At 48.0% G+C, this 24,365-nt stretch overlaps 1 protein-coding gene across 1 annotated transcript in view; it reads left to right on the top strand.

Moving 5' to 3' along the window:
• Positions 1-21,333, top strand: part of MUC16 (mucin 16, cell surface associated) — a 58,884-nt gene extending 37,551 nt beyond the window's left edge. The window contains exons 37-56 of the mRNA XM_081135770.1: positions 514-686; positions 794-829; positions 1,493-1,528; positions 5,242-5,366; positions 5,460-5,527; positions 7,209-7,381; positions 8,006-8,041; positions 8,992-9,057; positions 9,983-10,104; positions 10,193-10,260; positions 10,423-10,595; positions 11,859-11,989; positions 12,345-12,412; positions 12,993-13,141; positions 14,704-14,867; positions 15,210-15,277; positions 16,995-17,161; positions 18,575-18,616; positions 18,815-18,894; positions 20,590-21,333. Coding sequence (XP_080991896.1) covers positions 514-686; positions 794-829; positions 1,493-1,528; positions 5,242-5,366; positions 5,460-5,527; positions 7,209-7,381; positions 8,006-8,041; positions 8,992-9,057; positions 9,983-10,104; positions 10,193-10,260; positions 10,423-10,595; positions 11,859-11,989; positions 12,345-12,412; positions 12,993-13,141; positions 14,704-14,867; positions 15,210-15,277; positions 16,995-17,161; positions 18,575-18,616; positions 18,815-18,894; positions 20,590-20,640 — 1,996 coding nt within the window. The 3' untranslated portion in view covers positions 20,641-21,333. The remainder of the gene's footprint in view (positions 1-513; positions 687-793; positions 830-1,492; positions 1,529-5,241; positions 5,367-5,459; positions 5,528-7,208; positions 7,382-8,005; positions 8,042-8,991; positions 9,058-9,982; positions 10,105-10,192; positions 10,261-10,422; positions 10,596-11,858; positions 11,990-12,344; positions 12,413-12,992; positions 13,142-14,703; positions 14,868-15,209; positions 15,278-16,994; positions 17,162-18,574; positions 18,617-18,814; positions 18,895-20,589) is intronic.
• The last annotated feature ends 3,032 nt before the right edge of the window (positions 21,334-24,365 follow it).

Genomic DNA, 24,365 nt, shown 5'->3' with positions numbered 1-24,365 from the left:
TGATTGCACCTCCCCACGTCGCTGTCCCCAGTTTCTGCAGAGCCCACCAGCAGGACTGGACCCCTAGCCTGGTCATCTTTCGGTATTTCCTCCCCCCTCCCTTTGACCAGTGAGGGCATTTCCTTTAGGTTTTCAATTCTGTTTCCAGCATTTTTCTCAAGACAAATGTCTTTTCCACTTGTTTAATCCCAAATTTCATCTCTAAATGTCTCGCATATGAGCTTTCCTATCCCCAGGCCTTAAGGATGCAGGTGTCTGCATTGCAATTTAATAATTTTCCCACCCACTGACAGTTTCTCCCTTGCAACTTAATAGTTTTCCCACCCACTGACCCTGCTCACAGTGTGGGGATGGTCAGAGCCGGTGAGCTCAGAGAATCTGTCTGACTTGTCACCTCTCTAACAGCCTCATTATTTCCTATGGCCTCTTCCTGTCCTGCCCCCAGGAATCTCAGGACCCCTCCCTAGGAACTCACTTCATTTATTGTCACCCCCATTACCCACCCTTCGCCAGGCCCAAGAAGGATGGGACGGCCACTGGAGTGGACATGGTCTGCACACACCGCCCTGACCCTGTGATCCCCGGGCTGGACAGAGAACGGCTGTACTGGGACCTGAGCCCGCTGACTCGGGGTTTCACCCAGCTGGGCCACTACACCCTGGACCAGAACAGTTTCTGCGTCAATGGTGAGAGGCTGCCGTCCTTTGTGCATCTCAGCAGGTCCCACATCCTTCCTCTCCACTGCCCCTTTCCCTAATCCCTCCTCCTCCTCACTGTTTCTCTACCTTTGCAGGTTACACCTGCCAGATCCAGACCACCACCCCCAGCAGTAAGTTTTCTGAGGTTCAGAAGTCTCTAGAGTCCTGTAAGTCCCAGCCCTTAGGAATGGAAGAGACCAGGACTTCACTGCCTCCACTCCCACCCCCACCTCACCTTCAGCCTGGGGAAATGGGGACTGGTACCCATAGCGTCCAGAAGTGGGCACTTTCTCCCTGGCATCTCCAGAATGATGAGGTTCCTGCCCAAGCACTTGGGGTGTTTTCTCCCCAGCTTCTGCGATGCAGGTGTCTACGTCCATGCTGAGGAGCTATGTGGGGGCCGGGTCTCCTCCCCACTGAGTGCGCTCTGGGCAGCAGGCTTCTGGCCCTAGTTCAGACTCTCATTGGGTCTCGAATTTCAGAGGGATTTGAGCAAGGCTTTGGCCTCTCTGGGGCGGGAGGGGGTATTTTGTATCTTCCAGGTGAGTACTCTGTCTTCCTTTGAATGAATCCCAGAGAAGTGATCTATGAGTGATTTGTAGAGAGGATCTGGTGCCTCCTACCTGTGGGCCTGCTGGAGGGGGCTGGAGCCAGAGAAGTGAAGGATATGGAGGTCACAGGAACCGAGGGGAAAAACAGATGGGCCCAGCTGCCACCTCTCCGGTGGCCAATTTGCCTTTTGATTGAAGATCTCTCCTTTCCCCCTTTCTCACCGTCTCTTCCTCCCTTTACAGGTTCCACCCCTTTGGCCTCAGCTACCACGCCCAATTGTGAGTACTTTGACTTCTGTGTACCTGTGACCACTGCGCTGTCCCTAAAAATAGGAGCTGCTCCACCAGCCAAACTTCCCTCCTGTTACCACCCCCCATCTGGATGGGAAGGAGTCCAGAGGCCACACATAGAACCGTGGTTAAACTGGGGGTGTAAGGAGTCACCCCTTCTCCCCACTCCCCAAACCACTGACCGCAGGGTAAATGGTGCATAGAGAAGGTGCATGTTTTTATAACTAGAACCACCGCTGACGCCACCATTCCCGTAAGGTTATAACACACTTTGGATTTTATTCCTGTTTTTCCCCTCAGTTCCTGTGACCTCCATATCCTTCACTTCTCTGGCTCCACCCCCCTCCAGCAGGCCCACAGGTAGGAGGCACCAAGTCCCCTCTGCAAAGCACTCAGAAGATCACTTCTCTAGTTGCTCACTCACCTTCCAGGGGGTGAGATCTGTAGATTTCAGCCCTCCCCCACCCCCAGCTGCTCAGAGTCCAGCTGCTCAGAATCCAAATCCTGAGTCCAACCCACATCACACAGCTGCTCTGACCCCTGGTCCACTCACCTCCTGCCGTCATCCGGCCCCTCAGTCTCTGACCCTAAAGTCATCATCTTTTCCCAAACGTACTTTCTCATCACCAAAAACAGGGAAATAGGCGCCAAACTTGACTCACCCTCTCACCCACCTCCCACCTTAGTGCATAACCAGGTCATCTCTGCTCCATACAGAATGTCTCATGAGTCCTTCTTTTCTCAGCATCTGCATCACTCAGCCTTTTTTCAGGCCACTGGCATTTTTTGCTGGGATGACTGCAGTTGCCTCCACTCCAGCCTGCAACAGTCCACGCAGCAGCCCCAGCCTCCCTCCCAGTGCACCTCTGTCCACATCACTCCTGTCTTGTTGACAGTCTTTGGATGACCACCTGCTCTATAAATCACACCCAAACCCTTTGCGGCACAGTCACTACCTCCCCTTCCTGGGCTCAGAGGCTCCCTCCAGTCTCATGTCTACACTCCCAAGGCTGTAGTGAAAGGACTTCAAGTTCTCTGAGGGCAACTGCTCTGTCCTACTGTCGGGCCTTGGTCCTTCTGCTTGAGCACTCTTCCCACTTGCTCAGCTCCTATCACCTAACTCTTACTCTTGCTTTTGGTGACACCAGAAATGATGCTTCCTTGAGAAGGCTTTCCCAGTCATTGAGGGGGTGTCTGTCTGTGGCATGTCCCCCGGCTTCCCTGCATCATCATGCTCTGGTCCCTCTCCTGGTCACAACATCGAGACTATGCCTTATTCACCTTTGAACCGCAGAGCCCAGCACAGAGCCTCTCACACAGTAGGCGCTCAGTAGATGCTCACTGAATATATGAGTGAAGGTTCCTGATGTCTTAGCAATTCCATAATGTTCTCTCCTTCAGCTCCTGCAGCCCATGGCTGTACTTTTCATTTCAGTTTTTCTAAGACTCTGCCTTTGGTACTCTTTTCTCATCCTTTCATTCATATCTTTGTTGTTTGTTGGTGTTAGAGTTTCTCAGCATCAGTGTTACACCCGTTGTTCTATTGATTTTTAGTGAACATTTATTTCAACTCACTACCTTCCAGGCACCATCTAAGTTACATACAGTATCAGTCAGCTCTGGCTGCCATAACAAAATACCATAGACCGAGGCAAAGGGAGTCTGGCCCATAAACTGAAACATAGTAGGTGTGCACCAAAACATTGGAGGTTTTCAAAAATTAGTTGCCCTTGCATTAGGGGTGGGTTTCTCAAACTGTCCTTGGGTCCACCACTGGCTTCCTTTACTTTTTCTAAGCCATGACAGGGTTCTGGGCTCCTGAGGTCCAATAATAGCCATCTTTTCCTAAATTATATTAGGAAAAATAAGTTAAAATCAGCCCCACTAACTGTGTTTTTGTTTATCACTGTCCGGTCCTTGGAATAGTTCCTGGAGCATTATAGGAGCGAGTCAGTGCACAGGGAGGGAATGCAAAATGAATGGGTGGAAGGAAGGAAGAGGTGATGAGTGGACGAAAGGAAGGAGGTGAGATGGATGAGCAGCCGGAAGGAAGAAAAGGGGGATGGGAAGAGTGAAAGATGGATGAAGAGATGGGGGAAGAGGGGGAAGAGGAGGGATGGGCAGAAGGACACATAGAAGGAGGTATAAATGGGAGGAAGTAAGAGAGGGAAGCAGCAAGGCAGGAAGGGATACTGGCTGGAAGGATGGATGGATGGATGGATGGATGGATGGATGGATGGAAGGGAGGAAGGAAGGAAGGAAGGAAGGAAGGAAGGAAGGAAGGAAGGAAGGAAGGACCCATCGATGGATGAAAAGAAAGGTGGATGGAAAGGTAGAAGAATTATGGACAGAAGGAAGCTTGAAAGGGGTGATGAACAGAGTGAGGTAAGCTTTTCCCCCAGAGTTTTGTCTTAAATACTCTGCCCCGCATCACTTATCTATTCTAGAGTCAAGCCATGGGGCCACTGATCTTACCTGCATTATATGTTCATTTATGCTACTTCTATTGGGGTTTACACAGGTCACCCCAACTATTGAACATTGTGCCAGCTGCATGAGTCTGAGCCAGAGCACAACAGGGGTGCTCACAAGCAAAGTCTGGGGTCCAAACCAGAGCCTCCCTCCCTCCAGCCATGTGACCCTGGGCAGACTACCATTTCTGTGCTTTGGTTTCCTCCTTTATTTAACATGGGTAATTCTAGTACCCAGATTATTTTTATCCATGTAAAAAGCTTCGGCACAGTAAGAAAGTATTTCCTTATTTTATGTAATGAATCCTCATATAGCACTTATTCTGGGCTCAGCACTGTGCTTAAGCACGTTACAAAAATTAACTTGTTTAAACCTTATAGCAACCTTTGAAGTAGGAATCGTTACTATCTCATCTCACAGGTGAGTAAGTTGAGGTGCAGAGAGGTTGGTTATAGTTGCTAGGGTTTTGTAACCTTTTTAAATCAATGCATAGAAGGTTGACATACCTGGTTGTGATGGCGGGAGAGATGAGAGATAGATGATAGATGGGTAGATGGATGGATAGATAGATGATAGATAGATGATAGATAGATAGATAGATAGATAGATAGATAGATAGATAGATAGATAGATAGATAGATAGATAATAGATAGATAGAGAGATAGATAGATGACATAGAAAGATAGATGAGAAAGAAATAGATCTGTCTCCTGCCGTTACAACAGGTATGCCATCTTCTCTATGCAATAGTTTAAAAAGCCAACAATTATCATAGATATAAATATAGATTTAGATATCTATCATCTCCCTCCCTCTCTCTCTCTCTCTCTCTCTCTCTCTCTCTCTCTGTCGGTCTGTCTGTCTATCTGTGGAAAGGAAGAGAGAAAGCCTGAGGTACAGAGAGACAAAGATAGAGATGGGAGCAGAGAGAATAAAAATACCGAGGGTCATCAGTTCTTCATCAGCGTGGCAGGTTGGAGACTTCTCTTGGGAAAGTACAAAGCCAAGTGTGTTCACAGAGCCCTCCATTCTTGCATCTGGGTAGAAATAACCAATCTCGCTACCCCCACATTAAGCCTGCTCCGCTCTCTGCTGGAGTTGTCTCCATTAGTAAGTGACCCTCAGGCTTATCAGGAGGAGGACATGGCCCCCTGGAGCCCCTCTGTTAAGCAGACACTGGGCCCCCCCGCCTCCCTGCGAGCCTCGGCTTTCTCTGCACCCACCATAGCTGCGGAGGTCCATGAGGAGCCTTTCACGCTGAATTTCACCATCAGCAACCTGCGCTACTCAGCGAACATGGGCCATCCGGGCTCCCTCACGTTCAACATCACAGACACCCTCATGCAGCACCTGGTGAGAGGCCTGCTTACCCCTCCCGCCTCGCCATGACCCGCCACGGGGACTGTTGCTCGCCTCTGACCAACATGGCCTCTCTCCTTCCTCCAGCTCAGCCGCTTGTTCAGGAGGAGCAGCCTGGGTCCCCGATATGCAGGTTGCAAGGTGACCTCGCTAAGGTGAGAAAACCCCCCACCATAGCCCACCACCAAAGGACATGGACTTCTGACTGCGGGAGCTGCCTCTGCTTGCAGGCTACTCTTGGAGGGGCCTTTTCTACATCCATTTAAAAAATATTGCATTATTAATTTGCTATATTGTGATAAAATACATATAGACACAAAAGGATCCATTTAAACCACTTTAAGTGCACAATTCAGTGGCATCAATTATGTGCACAATGTTGTACACCCATCATTACCATCTAGTTTCAAAAACTCTGTACCCACTGGGCAATTGTTCTCACGCCTCCGGGTCAGACTTTGTTCTGTCGGTATTTATGAAGGACTTCTCAATTCGTATTTTCATTCAACTGACATGATGGTACAGCTCCTCTGAGGAAGGTGGTAGGTGCCACAGCGACAAGACAGGCCCTGCCTCTGCCCTTATCTAGTGGAGAAAACAGACAGGAATCGGGAGAGTCGGTGCTGAAGTAAAAGGCTTTCAGATGCCATAAGGTGATGCGAAGCATACCCAAGAGGAGAGCAGTGGGAGAGGAGGTCTACCCAGGGGCACAGGGGAGCCTCTTGAGGAGGCGACATCTGAGCTGTGGCCCAGTTGGCAAGAAGGATTTGGCCATGAAAATGGTTCTAGGCAGAGAGGGCAGCATGTGCAAAGGTCCCGTGGTAGGATTGAACTTGCCAAGTTCACTGAACAGCAAGGAGGCCAGTATGGCTGGAGCAGAGAGAGAACAAGGGAAAGAGGGAGGGGATGAGATCTGAGATATTGTCAGGGTCTACACTGTGTAGAGTCCTGAAGGAATTGATCTTTTGTAATTGTGGTAAAATACACATAACATAAACTTACCATCTGAACCATTTTTAAGTATACAGTTTGGTAGTGTTAAGTATATTCACGTTGCTGTAAAACCAATCTCCAGAACTTGCAAAACTTAAATTCTGTATTCACAAGACAACAACTCCCCATTCTCTCCACCCTGGATCTTGGCACCCACCACTCTACATTCTGTCTCTATGAACCTGACCACTCCAGGTACCTCATATGAATAGAATTATATAGTATTTGTTTTTTTGTGATGCTTATTTCAATCACCATAAGTCTTTTAAGGTTCATCCATGTTGTAGCATGTCAGAATTTTCTTCCTTTTTAAGGCTGAATAATATTCCATTGCATGTATATATCACATTTTGTTAATTAATTCATTAGGACTTTGGTTTTTACAGGGAACAGCCAATGTGCTAAGTGCTGGGGGTTGAACACAACAGCAATGAACTAGACTGTCCCATTCCCTGACCTCTTGGAAGTCACCGTCTGGTGGGAACAGGGACAAATAATACATGCTCACAAACAGTGACCAGGGTTGAGATGGGGGCATCACAGGGCATGGTGGGAAACAGAAGCGATCCCTGACCCTCCTGGGAGGATTCTTGGAGGAAGAGGAGGTGTCTAAGTTGAGACCTGAAAGGTGAGCAGGAAACTGCCCAGGTAAGGAGAGGAAGGAAGAGACTTCCAGACAGAAGTCACTGCAAGTGCAGAGATCCCAAGTGATGGAGTGTAGCCATGTGGAGAAACTGGGAAAGATTCAACAGGCCGAAACACAGGATCCGGGGTGTACAGTGACCCCAGGTGGAGAGGGGCCGAGTGACTGCATCCCCCAGAGATGAACCTCTTCTCCCCCAGGTCTGTGAGGAACGGCGCCAACACCGGGGTGGACTTTCTCTGCACCTACCGCCAGCCCCCCGGCGGCCCAGGCCTGCCTGCCAAGCAGGTGTTCCGTGAGCTGAGCTGGCAGACCCACGGCATCACTTGGCTGGGCCCTTACTCTCTGGATAAGGACAGCCTCTACCTCAATGGTTAGCAGTCCTCAGCCCACTGCGCTGGGGCCACCCCCTGACTCCAGAGGGTTCCCATTTACCAGTTCTCTAGGAGAAAAGTTGAGACAAACTCAGGTGTGACTCTCTTACTCCACACTGGTTCTTCTCTCTCCCCCCGCCAGCCACCCTGTAAGGTTGATCCTTGATTAAACCTATTTTACAGATGAATAAACTAAGGCTTAGAAGGGTTAAGTAATTTGCCCAAGTGGGTGTAGTTTGAGAGTATTCCCCAAATGTAATGGAACTTGGCACGTAGTAAGCCTCAATAAATAAGCATGGGATGGAGGGATAGATGGGAGGGAGGGTGGAAGGGAAGATCGTGGAGTATACGGATATGTGGGGGGATAAATGTATGAACAAATGTGTGAGAGTCTCTTGTTGGGGGCGTGCTGGATAGGTGGGTAGGGAACGGTTGTTTTTAATGGAAAGATCAGGAAAGTCTTTATAGTGGACATGACATTTGAGTCTCATCTTAGAAGATGCGCAGATGCTCACTGGTACACGTAGGGAAAAGAACCCGGGCAGGGGCCCCACATGGTCAAATGCATGGAATACCTGGGATTGTTCTGCCACCTCCCCTTATTTGTGATTGTTTGTTTCCAGGTTATAATGAACGTGGCCCAGATGAGCCTCCTACAAGTACGTATCTTTGCCTCCCGTGCCCGTTTCAACCTCCATGGGTCTTGAGCCAAACTGTTCTCCTCACGGACAAAAGGCACTTGCCCCAAACTCAGGCTGGTCTCCTGAGTGGGGCCAAGGTGTCAGTGGGAGGGAGAATGCTGAGTCCTTGGCCTCCTTTTGGACCTGCATCCATGGTATTGGCTTTCTAAATTCTCCACATCCCTTTGGTTTGGAATAAGAAATTTGAACAAGAATTCCCCACAGGGATAGGGGTTGGGGTCAGATAGTGACTTAGAGGCCATGCCTCCTGACAACAAAATCCCCCCGGGGCTGCTCAGTGGTTAGGCCAGATTTGTCCATGCACTCATCCAGCGGCCCTTTGTTTACCTTTTAGTCACCTGCTCCCCATTAGCCCAGTTATCCCTTCTTTCAGACACCTTTTCTCCCTCTCCGCTCTTCCCTCCCATCCTTCCTCCCTCCCTCCCACCATTTTTCTGCTTAGGCACCTGTTTGTCTTCTTTCTGTCCTTCCATTCATCTCTCCAGCTTCCCATCTGTCCACCCATCCTTCTGACCTGTTTGTCCCTCCCTGCTTATGCCCTTCCCTCCTTTTTTCATTTCATCCCTCCAACTTCTCTCCCTTGTCTTTGTTTGCCCTGCTTTCCCTTTGACCCTTCGTTTGTTCACTCTCCCCCTGCCCGCCCAGGTGTCCCACGTGGCTGCACATTTCCTGCCCACCCTGCTGTGTCCCCTCATTCAGTCTCTCTCATTGACCCGCTCTCACTCCCCTGAGTTCATTTCCTTTTCAGCTTTGCTCACCCCTCTACTCACACAGTCACTCTCCTCACTCCCATTGTTGATACGCACGTGCGTGGAGCCCATGAGAGCCTGAGGGGACTTTGCCCACTTTGTGTCCAGGGGGTTGGGTGGGGGGGCTCTGTCCCTCCCTGATGACTGCCTTTCCCACAGCTCCTGAGCCAGCCACCCCACCCCTGCCCACTTCATCATCACCTGTGCAACCGGAAGCAACCACAGGTATTTGAGGGGCCCCCTTTCCTTCCTAAGAGAAGCTCTCCAGCCCTATACCTCCACCAGACAATTGTCACACAGGAACTGGGAAGCTAGGGTGTGAAGCTCTGGTTTTAGGGTAACCATCTTGACCTTAAGGATTATACCAACAGTTCAGTTCAATGCCTCCCCTCCTGGAGGCCCCAGGTTTGTGAGGTTAACAGACCATTATAACACAATGTGGGATGTCTGGGGAAGAGGCATCTGGTGTAAATTGAAAGGGAAGAGCTTTCTGGTGAGTGTTTCACCCACACAAAGCCTTTAGCATGAGGAGGGGTGCTCTGGGCTAACAGGGCTTGGAGAGGGGAGTCCTTGGCAGAGGGGATTCTATGAGCAAAGGGTCAGTAGGCACAAACAGCATAGTGTAGAGAACTGAGAGGGATTTGGTTTGCTTGGATATAAGGCTTAAGATGGAGTAGGTAGATAAATGGAACTGAAAGATTGGCAAGAACAAGATTAGAAAGGAACTTGAGGGCCAGATCAATGCTGAAGGCCATAGTCATGGATGATATAGAACAGTGGTGACCATAGTGAGACTTTCATTTAAGAACATTTCTTCTAGTAGTCAGTGTAGAGAATGTCTTTTAGACAGGGTCTCCAAGGGATTCTGCCGGGGTATTGGTCCAGGTGAGAGAAGGTCGGACCTGGGCTAGGAGAGGGCTGGAGAGAGGTGAGGTGTGTGAGGGTCATTCCACATGTGGAACTGGTATTGCGCGGAGGTGAGGTGAGTAATACTCATACTACTGAGTGGATATGATGGCTTTGACTTGACCACGCTGGTGGGTGGGGTGCCCCTGGAAAAGAAGACAACAGATTATCATGATTGCAGGACTGTGATCTGGACTCGGGCCAGCTCTCAGTGACAGCCATCTCTCCCCTTCTCTTCTTACAGTTCTGTTGCATAACCTGGAGACCTTCACACTCAACTTTACCATCTCCAACCTCCAGTATTCAACAAACATGAGCAATGGCTTGGCCACGTTCAACTCCACCGAGAGGGTCCTGCAGCACCTGGTGAGACCCTGGTCCTGGCAGCTCCTGGTGGGGCGAATCTCACCCAGCCCCTCACCCAACCCTCCTGCCCACCCTCCTTCCTCTCCAGCTCAGATCCTTGTTCACGAAGAGCAGTCTGGGCCCCTACTACTCAGGTTGCAGACTGATGTCCCTCAGGTAAGACTCTTCTCTGAACATTTGCCAGCAATGGGCACTTTTGGTGACCACCCCCTTTCCATTTTTCCCGCTGACCTCACATTTGCCTCTTCATTTTTCTGGCCCCGACACCCAGAAGTTTCAGGATCTCTCTCTAGAGTCCCCACCTCCCTCTCTCCCCAGGTCTGAGAAGAATGGGGCAGCCACCGGCGTGGATGCTATCTGCACCTACCACTCTGACCCCTTGGACCATGGGCTAGACAGAGAACGACTTTACTGGGAGCTAAGCCAGCTGACCCACAGTGTCACCCAGATGAACCCCTACACCCTGGTCAGGGGCAGCCTCTTCGTCAATGGTGAGTGTTTATGCTAAACTTGAATTTACAGAGACCATTTATTTCCTCTTTAAGAAACCAGTCCAAGGTCTGGCTGGGAGATACCGTCCCCAACCCCCATGGGGAAGGTATCTCCTGTTATTTCAGGTAAATAACATGAAATTCTTTAACCAAATTAATGTAATAAATTTTAATTCAAAACCAAAATACAGACACATGATATCTCTTGGGACAGGGTTCTTCTGAGGTTCTTCTATGCCAGTCATTCTCACCCATGGACAATTCTGCCCACCCCCATAGACACTGGACAATGAAGATATTTTTAATTATCGAAATTGGGAGAGGGTGCTACTGGCATCTAGTGGACAGAGGCTGAGTTATTGCTAATATCCTTCAATACACAGGAGAACCCCACCACCAAGAATAGCCCCAAACAGCAGTAGTTCTGAAGATGAGAAACCCTGGTACATGGTCCATAATACCTAGATGTGCACCATGCCAACACTTACCACACTTCACTGCAATTGTTTGTTTAATTATCTAACTCTACAAAATCAAGTTTTGTCTACTGTGGTGCTGGTTCTTAATATATTGGCACATTTTAGTACTCAGTGAATGAATGAGTGAGTGAACAGATGAAATTCGAGAATCTCAGCCCCTCATTTGTAGGTATCTGCTGTAGTTCCCATTCATTCATTTCACAAACACGTATGTGTGACAATTCTGTCCCAAACCATGTGCTGGGTGGGTATGGAGATAAAAGACAAAGCTTCTGTCCCTGAAAACTCAGTGAAGTGAACTAATGATTACTGAGGGACACAAAAATTGCAGCAACACTATATAACTGGTTGCTGTGGGAGCAGAGATGGGGGAGGGGGCAAGTCAAGGAGGCTTCCTGAAAAATGTTATGTGCCCAGACTTGTATTAGGCACTGGGGCACGACTAGAACAAGATAGATGGGTGGGTTCCTACCCTCCAGGAGTTCCATATCTTTGGGCTTCTGAAGCATGAATAGGAGTTTTCCAAGAAGAAGAGTGTGGAAAGGTATTCCACGAAGTGGTAACTTCATAAGCACAAACATAAAAGCTCAGCTCAGAAGAATTCTTGTAAAACTCCCATTTCCCCCTCTGGGTGACTTTCCATTTGGGAACCCCCATAGCCCGCCAGGGTGTGGGGCTTATTTTGGCTGATTCTGATAGCAGTCAGGGGCCCTCTGTGATACCATGCCTCTGTGCTAGAAGCTGAGCATCTTCACCTGTGTTTTCTTCCTTTTCATGGCCCTAGGCTATTCCCCCCAGAGTTTATCTGTTCAGAGTGAGTACCAGCTAAATTTCCGCATCATCAACCGGAACCTCAGCAACTCAGACCCCATGTCCTCCGAGTACGCTGCCCTACTGAGGGACATCCAGGACAAGGTGTGGTCTCTCTCACCCATCTCATCTCTCCTTGCTCTGGGTGCCCCTCTCATTCCTCTGTTTAACTTACATCGATTAAGTGATTGCTTCAACACTTCACTTTACCCAATTTTTCTGAGTTTTGTCAGTTTCCAGAAGCAGAGGCATGTCTGCCTTCCCCCTTTCCCAGATTGGGAAAGTGAGGCTCGGAAAAGGGAGTTGTGTGCCTGAGATCACGCAGTGAGTTGGGGGCAGAGCCAGGATTTGAACTCGGTTCTCCCTTGCTCCAAGGCCTTTGTTCTTTCACTAGCTCCAGTGGCTGCCTCCAGCCCCTAGAGACCGCCATATCACCCACTCTTGCCCCCCTTTATTCTAGGTCACCAAACTCTACAGAGGCAGCCAGCTACGAGATGTATTCCGCTCCTGCCTGGTTACTGATTTGAAGTAAGTTGAGGAGATTAGAAGCATTGGCCGAGCACTCTCATGCATGATCATATCATTTAATTCTCATCACAGCCCCATGATGTGGATACAATGATTGTCCCCATTGTTCAGATGGGAAAACTGAGGCTCAGCAAAATGAACAGCCCAAGAACTGTCCAAGCTGGGTTTGTACCCAGGTCTCTGAGGGACGAGTAGAAGAACTAGGACATCTACACTGGAGAGGAGGATCATGAGACACATTGTTTTGAATATTGAATTTAATATTGAACTTGGAATATTTCTAAACTTCAGTTTCTTTGTGTTCAACATGAGGATAGTTGTAATAATACCTTCCCCCACTGTGATGGTGAGAGAATGTGTAAGTCACTTCTTAGGAGTGCCTAGTAGATGTTTATGAGTATTACTTATTGCCCTTATTCCCAACTCCTAAAACCTTCCCTTCTTGGTCAGGGTTTCTTCTCTATCCTGAGGGAGGAGGCAGCCAGATGACTCTCCTAGTTCTTTGAATCTATAAAGCAGGAGCTCGGGGGACACTGCTGGTGTTGGACGCTGGCTGAGTCCCCATGGTCTTTGACTTCAGGTTGGGCTCTGTGTCAGTCACCATCCAGGAGCTGTTCTCCTCCAGCATCGACCTCAGCATGGTGAAGCAAGTCTTTCTAGACAAGACCCTCAATGCTTCATCCCACTGGCTGGGTGCCACCTACCATTTGGTAGATATTCAAGTGACAGGTACAAGATGGGGGACTGGTTACATGGTTGTGGAGATGGGGTTTTGAGGAAGGATGGGTCTTCTCAGTGGCAATGGAATGGACGTAGGCTCTGGAGGAAGATGTGGTACTTTTTGGAGGCCTGTGCTGGTGACCCATGTTCATGGAAGTGGGTCATCCAGCAAGAGTAAGGAAGAGAACATGCAGCAGTTACCCTCAAAGGAATACTTATTTTTACACGTAAATTTTTCCAGCCTCAAATGTGGAGGACCCTGAGTTGCCTTTTTAGGCCATCTATTTGTGATTCATTTATTCTTTCATTCATTTAACTAATATTTAATGCAAGTAAATAGGTTCTGATGATAACACTGTGAAATTTCTTTTTTTTTAAAAAAAAATATATCTTTATTGACTTCAGGAAGAGGAAAGTAGAGGGGGAGAGAGAGATAGAAACATCAATGATGAGAGAGTCATTGATCGGCTGCAGCCCGCAACCCGGGCATGTGCCCTGACCGGGAATCAAACCCTGATTGTCTGGATCCTAGGTCGATGCTCAACTGCTGAGCCACGCCCGGCCGGGCCACTGTGAAATTTCTATAAGGGGATTTCAAGAGCCTGCGGGACCCTCAGGGAGGGACGCACATCCCTGTCTTAGAACGTTTTCATAAGAAAGTGATGAAGAAGTGCAGATGTGATGGAGAACATGACCTAGCCTGTGGGAAGAGATTGACAGTTGTGCTACATGTGTCTTTAACCTAGAAGTTAGAAAGAGCACGGCATATTTGGTGAAGCTATAAGAAGTGTGTTGTGGCTGGTGCATGCACTTTGACATGGGAGAGGTGAGAGCTGAGGCAACAATTGAGGCTAAAGAGGTGGTCAGGGACTTTCCTGGGCACTGGAATGGTTTGTGGAGGAACACAACACACTCTGAGTTCTGCTTTCAAAAGGCTGTATCCTGGGTGCTGCATGGAGAATGGATTGGGAGGGGAAGAAGACCAGAGGCAGCAAGACACACTAGGAACCTAGGTCGGCAGAGGTGTGCGACAGATGCCTGCTGGTGTGGTCAGCACCTGCACTTGCCAGCCATGCCTCAGAGAGCCCAGTCTCCTCTGCCAGACATCCTAGGAAACTCTCACAATCCTTGATGGAAAGGGGTTGCACAGGTACACAGATGACTAGATTCAAGGTGGACAGGTAGATGGAGGGTCTTCTGGAGCCCACCTTAAGCAATTTTAATATATATATATATATACTTTTTTTTTAATTGATTTCAGAGATAGAGGAAAGGAGAGAGAGATAGAAACATCAATGATGAGAGAGTCATCATTGATCGGCTGCCTCCTGCATGCCCTACACTGGGGATCAAGCCTGTCACCCGGGCATGTGCCCTGACCGGGAATTGAACCTGCGATCTCCTGGATCCTAGGTCGATGCTCAACCGCTGAGCCAAGCTCGGCCAGGCTGGAGCCTACTTTAAAAACCCCTGTTCAGATCACATTACCAGAAATAAGTAGACTGGCTTAAATGACCTCTTGTTAAAACCTTCCCCAGATATGGGAATTTTATACTTTCTTTTTATTCTAGAAGTGGAAACATCAGTTCATCTGCCCACAGACAAACCAACAAGCAGTCCCAGCCTTCAGCACTTCCAGCTGAATTTCATTGTCACCAACCTACTCTATGTCCAGGACATAGCCCAGCCAGGCACCGCCACACACCAGCGGAACAAGAGAAGTATGGAGAATGTGGTGAGAATGGGGTGGTGTCCACTCTGTTCCCATGTAGGGACTGACCTATGGATGCCAGGTAGTCAGATGATGACTTTCATAACAACTCATGAATAAAGGTTCTTATTCCCATTTTACAAATGAAGAAATAGGCCCAGAGAAGTTTACTAGCTGTCCCAGGGTCATGTAGTTAAGTCACCCTGGAACAAGGCTTTTTTTTTTGCTTTTTTTTGGTACATATACCTTCACTAGTCTCTGTTAAGCCAAGAAAAAATAGATGGAGAAGTCTGCTCAGTGGCTGAACATTCTCGAAGGCCACCCAGCCTGGGATTCTGATGAAAGAAACTTTACCCTGTCTTTCAGCTCAACCGGCTTTTCCAAAACAGCAGCATCCAGAGTTCTTTTTCTGACTGTCAAGTTTTAGCATTCAGGTGAGTTTGCAATCAGGACCTAGTGACTCTGTAACCTTCTCTTTTACATAAAGGATATACTGTCTTTTTTCGGTAGGAGTATCCCTAGGCTACAATCTCTCCACCCCTGGCTGTTATAGAAGAAAGCCCTAGGAATATGGAGCTGTTACTTAAAAAACAAACAAACAATGTCTCAGCAGAGATGGAGGTGCCTGGTTCTGGGGTCCAAGGGATATGGATTGTAGAAAACATGCCTTAAGAAATCAGCTCCTGAATCCACAATCCATATATGGGGGCTATCATGAGATGATTTAAAATCCAGTAGTCTAATCCCGATGTCCAGTAGTGTAGCCACTAACCCCACGTGGCAGTTCAAGTATTTTATACGCCTATTGAGATATTATTCACATACTGTGTGTGTGTGTGTATGTTTGTTTCTCAGAATGTTCCATATACAATATCATGTCATCTGCAAAAGTAAATGGTTTTACATCTTCTTTTCTAATCTGGATGCGTTTTTTTTTCATACCTAAGTGCTCAATTTAGAACCTCTAATACCATGTGATTAACATATGAGATGAGGGCAGATATCATTGTCTTGTTCCTGGTCTTAGGGGAAAATTTTCTTTTACTGTTGACTCTAATATTAGCTATGGGGATATGGGGGGGGGGGGGGGGTGTGGAGTTGGATGCTGTTTATCAGGTTAAGAAGATTCCTTTTAAAAATCTCCTTTTTAAAATCTCCAAGTTGTTGAGTGTGGGTTTTTTTTTTTCAATCAAAGAAGACCTATTTTGTGAAATTCTTTTGTGTGTGTATTAAGATAAAGTGGTGTTTGTACTTTATTCTATTACTATGGTGGATCACGTCAGCCAATTTTTTTAATATAGTAAGCCAACTTCTCAGGTAGAGATAAGTGATTAATCTCTTTTCAAGTTTTTCCTGGGCATGCACCCAGACCTGCACTCCTGCAGCCTTCTAGATCCTCTCAAATACATTGGAGATTTTCAAAGCCACTATGGACATCTCATTCCTCCAATTTTTTCTTTTAAGTTTTGGCTCACCTCTTGCCTGCCTCAACTAATATTGCTTCATGTAACTACAATGCAAAACAGTTACCATTGATTGTTTTTAGAAAGTTCCCTGAGGATAGACTTTCCTTGCTGAGCAAACTCTGAGACAAATAAAGGCAAGCCCTGAAAATGAGGATATTTCAAGGGGTCGCTAGACAGGTCCAATAGAAACAAATTGGGATGGATATTTTGGGGAGCTCCAAACCCACTATGGCTACTTGGCTGCTGTTTTTCAGTTACCATGGTTCTGAAATTGATGGTTTTCAAAGTTATTGAGGACGCTGTGAGAGCAGAATGGGACTAGTGCAGGTTACAATGCCACGGTGCCTTCTCCCTCTGTCATGATTCAGCCGTTTTTATTAACTAATCACTCCTCAGATTGTTGCAAGCCTCTGGTTCATTTCTGGACTTTTGAAAAGTTGATCTCAGCCATTTTTACTGTATTCTCACTATTCATTACATCACATGAGACATTCAGTTCTTCATTCACAGGCACCAGTCGCATTTTAAGCTCTCGATAACAACTGGTGGCCAATAATGATTACTTTGGGCGGTGCAGACACAGAGGTTTACATCATTGCAGAAGGTTTTCTTGGGCAGGACCTAGAACAGGGAACCTAGAATCAGGGCAGACTTTCTGATATCCCTGCATCCCATGTGCTTCCAGGTCTGTCCCCCACAGCAACCACACCAGAGTGGACACCCTGTGCCACTTCTCATCATTGGCACTGAGAGTGGACAGAGTTGCTGTCTATGAGGAATTCCTGCAGCTGACCCGGAATGGCACCCAGCTGCAGAACTTCACCCTGGACAGGGACAGTGTCCTAGTGGATGGTAAGACTTCCCAGTCATTGGGGCGGGAGTGGGGGTCTAACTTCTGCACCGATGGACTTGTCTGGGAATTGGGAGTCCTGGGGATGAGTCAGCATTGAACTTTCTCAAGCTGGCAGGAGGTAGCACAGTCCCCTGGCTTTACCCATTATTGAGGGAGAGGAAAGGACACCCAGTGGGATATAGGAGGCCTTTGCCCTTCACCTAGACAGCTCTGTGCCCTCAGGCTAGTCCTTTCCCTGCTCTGGACTTCTGTGTACTTCTCTGTACTGAAAGCCTGTTTCCAGGCGGTCAGTGAGGGCTTTCAGCAGCAAACTGTGTGTGAACCAGCCTCAGCAGGTTTGATGGGGTGGACCTGTTTTCTGATTCACAGGCTGTATAGAAACAGGCAGTGGACCTGATTTGGCCCATGGCTGTAGTTTTCCCGGTACTGCTGTAGATCGGTACCATCCAATAGAACTTCTGCACTGATGGGAACATTCTCTATCTGTGCCGTCCAGGACATCAGCCATGTAGAGCTATTGAGTATCTGACATATGGCTAATAGGACTGATTTTTATTGGTACTGATTTGTAATGTGATGAGGTACCAGATTTTTAAATTGTATTTAATTAAAATAAATTGTAATTTAAGAAGCCCCTTGTGGCAGCTCTGTATTGGACAGCACATCTTAAGAAGTTGGCTAGGGAGAAGTTGTAGAAGTAGGGGACCTGCAACCCTCCCCCCATGCCCAATGGGTGCAATGTGTCCTTACCCTCATGGAGTTTATGTTGCAATTGAAAATAACAGAATAGGCAATAGTCAATAGTAAATTATTTGATATAAACCAATCCATACTTGGGAGTGGTAATCAGAGAAGGCTTCCTAGAAGAAATTATATTGTAGGTGAATCCTGGAAAATGAGTATAAAACAACTCAGTAAAGGAGAAGGAGGTGAATGTGTTTCCAGGCAGAGAAGAGAGATTGTGAGTGGGAATTTACATATTTAGAGAGATCCCATGTGCTTGCCAACTGGGATGAACCATTGTCCCCTGACGATCATAGGATGGTCCAGCCCACTTTCAGTCTTCCATGCCCAGAGGTACGAATTTGATTTAATTTCACACACTCCTGTAGTGTGATAATGGCCTTCAGTTATGTAGGCCACTGCACCTCATTTCTTAGAGATGCAGACTCAAGTGGAGTGAGCCATCGTGGTGTCTGCTTTAATATTTCCATGAAAAATTATGGGACGAGGCAAGAGCAGCGAGTGTTAATAATTTATTCACTGGACAAAATCTGTTTTCATTGGATGAAATATTACTAAAACCAGGGGTGGGTGTTTATGATATTGTTCTATTTTCCTGTGTGTTTGAAGAGTTTTATTAAACAGAGTAACACACACTCACATGCCCTCTGCATTCTGTTCGCTCCCAGGGTATCCTCCCAGCAGACACGACGCCCTGGCTGGGGACTCGGGTAAGCCTCGCGGCAGCCCCTGGCAGGGAGGGACTGTCTTGGTGCCGTGCCTCACCCAAGAGGACCAGGCACCCAAGAACGTGGGGGATAACAGGAGTTGGCCAATCCGTGTCAAGGACTGTTGAGGCACCGTGGGGAGAAAGCAAGGTCCCTGCGGGCCTGGGGGAAGGTGGCTCAGCCCAGCCCTTGTGTCCCCAGGCCTCCCCTTCTGGGCTGTCATCCTCATCTGCCTGACAGGGCTCTCGGTGCTCATCACATGCCTGATCTGCTGTCTGCTGGTAAGCGAGGACGTGGCACTTGTCTTCTTGCTATTGGGTAGTAAGAGGTTTTTATATACACTCATGCATCGCATAACAGCATTTTGGTCAACGATGGGCCACATATACGATGGTGGTCCCCTAAGATTATGATGGAGCTGAAAAGTTCCTACCACCTAGTGGCATCGTAGCAATCATGAGGTCCTGGCAAAAGAAGTCACTCAAGTGTCTGAGGTTAATGCTGGTGCAAACAAACCTACTGCGCTTCCGCTTGCACCAAAGTATAAATTGTATACAGTACACACTACTTGCTAGTGATAATAAAGGACTATGTTACTGGTTAGGTATTTACTATACCATACTTTTATTATTATTTTAGAGTGTGCTCTTTCTACTTATGAAAACATTTGCTGTAAAACGCTAGGCCGTGTTACTCCCGCAGCAGCCCCATACATCTCGTGTTTACTGCATCTTGCTAGCACCATTTTCTCTGCTTGATTTAATCGTGTGTTGTTTTGTAGAGTAACGTGCTGTACAGGCAATCACCTATCAGCACCTATCTCAGAACACCCCCTTGTTCTTATGTGGTGCATGACTGTATTTGAAATACAAGTTCTTTGATGGGCACGTTTTGCAAATAATTTTCGCGGTCTGTGTGTGGCTTGCCTGCTTGTTTTCTTAACAACTGGAGCCATTAGGGAAAGGTAAGAAAAGTCACAAGTCCATCCTAGTGGTAGTTACCTTACATGTGAGAATCGCTAGCATATTATAAAGACTGACTGAAACAAGTGTCGGTAAGCAACAGGAACTCATACAGTGCTAGTGAAAAGGAGCTTGGTATTTTTTTTAAAGTTACATACACCTACCCAGCCCTGCGACTCCTTGGAGTTTACCCAAGGGAAATAAAAGCATACATCTATGCAAAGAGACTTGTACACAAATGTCTGTAAGTGGTTTATATGGACTAGCCTGACATGGAAAACAGCCAAGATGTGACACACTTCCCCCCCGATGTAACCTTCTTCAGCAATGGCAAGGAAAAGGTTATTAATTCATGCAGGGACATGTATAAATCTCAAATAATCCTGCTGAGTGGAAGAAGCTAGGTGAAGAAGAGACTGTATGATCCCATTATAAACAAACTTTACAACATACTGGCCAATCTGTAGGCACCGAAATCAGGTCACTGTTTGCCTGGGAATGAGAGTGTGTCTGCAAACGGCAGGCGAGGAAGGAGAACAAGGGAGCCCTAGGACACTGTGGGGTGATGAGTGTCCCTTATCTTGATTGTGGTGATGGTTCAGTAAGTTATAATCAAAACTTATCAGTCACTCACTTTAAATGTATGCAGTTTATTGTATGTCAGTTATACCTCAGTTAAGCTACAGCATGAGGGAGGGAGGGAGGGAGGGAGGGAGGGAGGGAGGGAGGGAGGGAGGGAGGGGAGGGGAGGGGAGAGGGAGGGAGGGAGGGAGGGAGGGACATAAACGGTTACTAGAAGGGAAATGGTAGAACAAATGAGAGTGAAAAGGGAGAGAGAAAAACAGGAAGGGTTAAAAGAGGAAAAAAGGAAAGGACAAAAAGGACAGGGAGAAAATTAAATTTAAAAAGGAGAAGGGCACGTCTGGCCTCTGGCTTTGGCCATCTTCTTCCCTGGCATCTACCGGGCAGCTGAACAGTCCACGCTGAGGCCCCCTCCCCTCCTCCCCTTGGCAGGTCACCACGTGCCTGCGGAAGAAGGAGGGCGATTTTGAGATCCAGCGATGATGCTAGTACCTGCCATGCCTAGACCAGAGGACGCTGCGACGACACGGTCTGCCAGAGGCCCCTGTTCCCAGCTAGGGCCCAAAGGAGTGTGGCCGAAGAGAGACCTGCCACACCGCCCGTCAGTCTCTGGGCCCTTCCCAACACGGCCCCTGTCTGGTTCACTGGAAACTAAGATAAAATCCTCCCCCTTCGTTAAGTCCTGAAGGCAGCTGCTGGTTCTGTCTTGTGGTTTCACATCCCTTTATCCCTCAGGAACAGCAGAACTGGCAAACCTGGAGCAGAAATTGCCGTCCTACTGAATCATATCCTCTTCAGTGCGAGGTTTCCTTTCTTAGGAAACTTTGCAACACACGCCCCTGACTTGTGTAAGCCACCACACTTATCTCTGTTCCTCCACGTTTCCCACCCCAAAGCCCTGGCATCTCAGGCGCCAACGGCACTACTTCATTCTCTGAAGTTCAGATTCGTCAGGACTTAAGATCAACCTGTCTCGGTGGCTCCTATTTCTTCGTGGTTCTCCAAGATGGAAAATAGGACAGGCTGGAAGGAATGGCTTAGACTCGACTCTGCATTCAGCCTGGGACGTGGGACCTGAAATGACTTGATATGTAGGGATCCAGAGTGATACCCAGGCTCTAGAGAGAGAGTGTCTGCTTTGGATGTACAGTGAATAAAACTCAGGGGGAAAATGTGAGAGAATGAGTCTTTATTCAGACGTCTACACAGAATCTGACAAGACAGTTATAGCAGAAACTCCCCAGTAAGCAGCTCAAAGCATCGCAGGCATGGGGCCAGCTGTGCTGTCCTGCAGTGGGTTTGCAGAAACAGATGTATGATCTCTACACATTTTGCAGATGACCTCAGCTGAAGACACCCAAGGGCCAAAAATTAAAGTCCCAGTAATGACAACCATTCCTTTTTTTTTTTTTTTGGTGCAAACTTCTGCTCCTCAGTCTTAAACAGCCATTCTTTGAGAATGAATGTACTTTTTGAAGATTTTAATAATGATAATATTAGCTATCACTATTGATAACTTCATATCTGCTGAGCAACATGATTGATAAGCTTGGAATGCATTGTCTCAGTTATTCTCACCATCCTTGGGGCTTTATTTCTATAAAGATGTGCTAGCTAAGAAATATTAAATAGTAAGGAAGGAAAAAGAATTACTAAGAAACTAAGCACCTAGCCAAGCTATCTGTCAAAGAAGGAGATAAAGACATTTTCTGACATATAGTCTCAAAGTTGACCTCTCCTAAGTTCTTGAGAAAACCAGTAAAGAATGTACATCAGGAAGAAGAAATGTGAACCCAGAAAACCATCACAGGAGTCACGAGGAAAACAAAAAATAAGTGTATGAAAATTAGTATTAGTTTTGAAAACAAGACATTAAAAACATTCTACTAAAACTCAAGATGATTACATGGGAGAATAGTGGAGAAAAGATTCAATTAAAAATAACTAATTTTCACCCTGGCTGGTGTGGCTGGTGTGGCTCAGTTGGCTGAACATCATCCCATGTACCAAAAGGCCTCTGGTTCAAATCCCAGTCGGGCACATGACCAGGATGCGGGTTCCATACCCAGTCGGGGTGTGTGCAACCAATCAATGTTTCTCTCTCACATTGATGTTTCTCATTTTCTCTCTCCCGCTCCCTTCCTCTCTCTCTAAAATCAAAACTTTTTTTTAAACTAAGTTTTAGGGAATATATAAATACCATGATATATTGTGTAACACATCACTGTCAGAAACTGATAAATCAGACAAAAGTTTGTAAGGACAGGACTTCTGGTCAGATGACAGAGTAGGCAAACACTGTGCTCACCTACCCTCATGACCACACCAAAATTACAACTAAATTATTTTTTTAAATATATCTTTATTGATTTCAGAGAGAGGAAGGGAGAGGGAGAGAGAGAGAGAGAGAGAGAGAGAGAGAGAGAGAGAGAGAGAGAGAAACATCAGTGATGAGAGAGTCATTGATCAGCTGCCTCTTACACAGCCCCTGCTGGGGATCAAGCCTGCAGCCCAGACATGTGCCCTGACCATGTGCCCTATGATCTCCTGGATCGTAGGTCGATGCTCACCTCAAGGCTAGCTGAATTGAATTCCTGTAACTAAGGCTCTGCAGAAGCAGCCACGTGGAGACTGGTAGGAGGGGCAGAGACATGAAACAGGCTGGTCCCATAGCCATATGTGGTGGTGGAAAATCCGCTTTGGAGGTGCCTCCTGATGAGTGAGGGGTCTTAGCCCCACAGTAGGCTCCCCATCCCGGAGCACCAGTGCTGGGAAGAGGAGTCCCCACAACATCCGGCTGTGAAAACCAGCGGGGATTCTGTGTGGATGAGATGGAGGGCTGCTGGAGACCCAGGCATCCTTTTAAAAGGCCTGAGCACAATCTCACTGGCTCACAAACACTAGCCCAAAGCTGCAGCAAAGGGACAATAGCTTGAAAAGAGCGTCAGGGAGGAACTGAGCTGTCTGCCTTCAGGGTGAGAGCTGGAGGGGCCCTTCTGTCTGGGACAGAAGTGCTGGTAGAGGCCATTGTTCCTTTGTTGCTTCTCCTCCCACCCAGCCTGCAGGCACAGGTGGTGCAAAACCTGAGCCTGCATCTATCTGCTAACACCACTTGCCTCACCCTGGTGATTCCCTGAGACCCGGCCCCACCCACCCAGCACACAGGCCCGAACCTCTTTCAGCAGCTCTTCCTCACAAGCAGCTGGCCTCTACCTACTCTGTGGAATTACCTATAATCTCTCATTGGTCCTCAAAGCCCAAACAAGCAGCGAGCGGCTGGCCTCAGAGTACACTGTACAACTTGCTAAATGGCCTCAAGCTCGGCTGTCACTAGTGGCAGCCAGCCTCTCCCAGGCAACTCCAAGCCTAGCACAGACAGCTACCAACTACAGACCACTCTAGCTCCTACCATGGAGCCGCAGGCCAGGCACACGAAGCGGCTGACCTTGGCCTGCACAAGAGCCCCTCCCAAGAGGCCCAAATACCAACGCACCTGGTGGCCAGCTCAGAGCACACCAGGGCACCAGCCAATTAGTCCCACAAGTGACACGCACAAAGGGTGGACTAGGCAGGCACCAGAGCTCCACTAAAGTGAATCCCACTCCATGGGGTCAGCCCTCCCACATCAGCACATCCACCGTAGCCATGGCCAGTCCTCACAACCAGTCAGCCAGAGGGTCAGTTCCACCCATTGACATGCCAACAGCAATCAGGGCTCAATTTCATACAACTCACATGAGGCCCTGGAGCACGCAGCTCAGTTGAGCAGGGAAATTGCTCCACTGGGTCCCAGAACTGCCAATTCCTAGCCTGTCCAGCAGGCAGGAGGTGCAGCTGGAGACCCAGCCCAGGGTCAGGTGAACTCCTTTGGGAATGGGAACAGCAAGGTTTGGAACAGCAAGCAGAGCTGGTCCTGTAGCGCTGTGGAAAACATGGTGGTGGACAGCAAGTAAGGGGGTCTCTAACTCCAGGGCTCCCAAGGAGTTCAGATGTAGCAAAACCACACTGGGCCCCAATGTGTACTCCCCAGTCCATGCATTCCCAGACGAGAGGGTCCTTTGCTTGCCCAGGCCCCAACTCCATGCCAGCTTGTGGAAGCTGGGGCTCTGGAGAGGAGGTTTGCACTGGGAGCTCTGTGTGCCCACAGGTGTGGAGGCAGAGCCGGCCCAGTTCCCTTGCCCAGGCCCTCAGGCCCATGGAGCCCCACT

This window comes from Miniopterus schreibersii (assembly GCF_964146895.1).
Source record: "Miniopterus schreibersii genome assembly, chromosome: 4".
Classification (NCBI taxonomy): domain Eukaryota; kingdom Metazoa; phylum Chordata; class Mammalia; order Chiroptera; family Miniopteridae; genus Miniopterus; species Miniopterus schreibersii.
The sequence above is the reverse complement of the archived record's forward strand: the minus strand, read 5'-3'. Positions and strand labels throughout refer to the sequence as shown.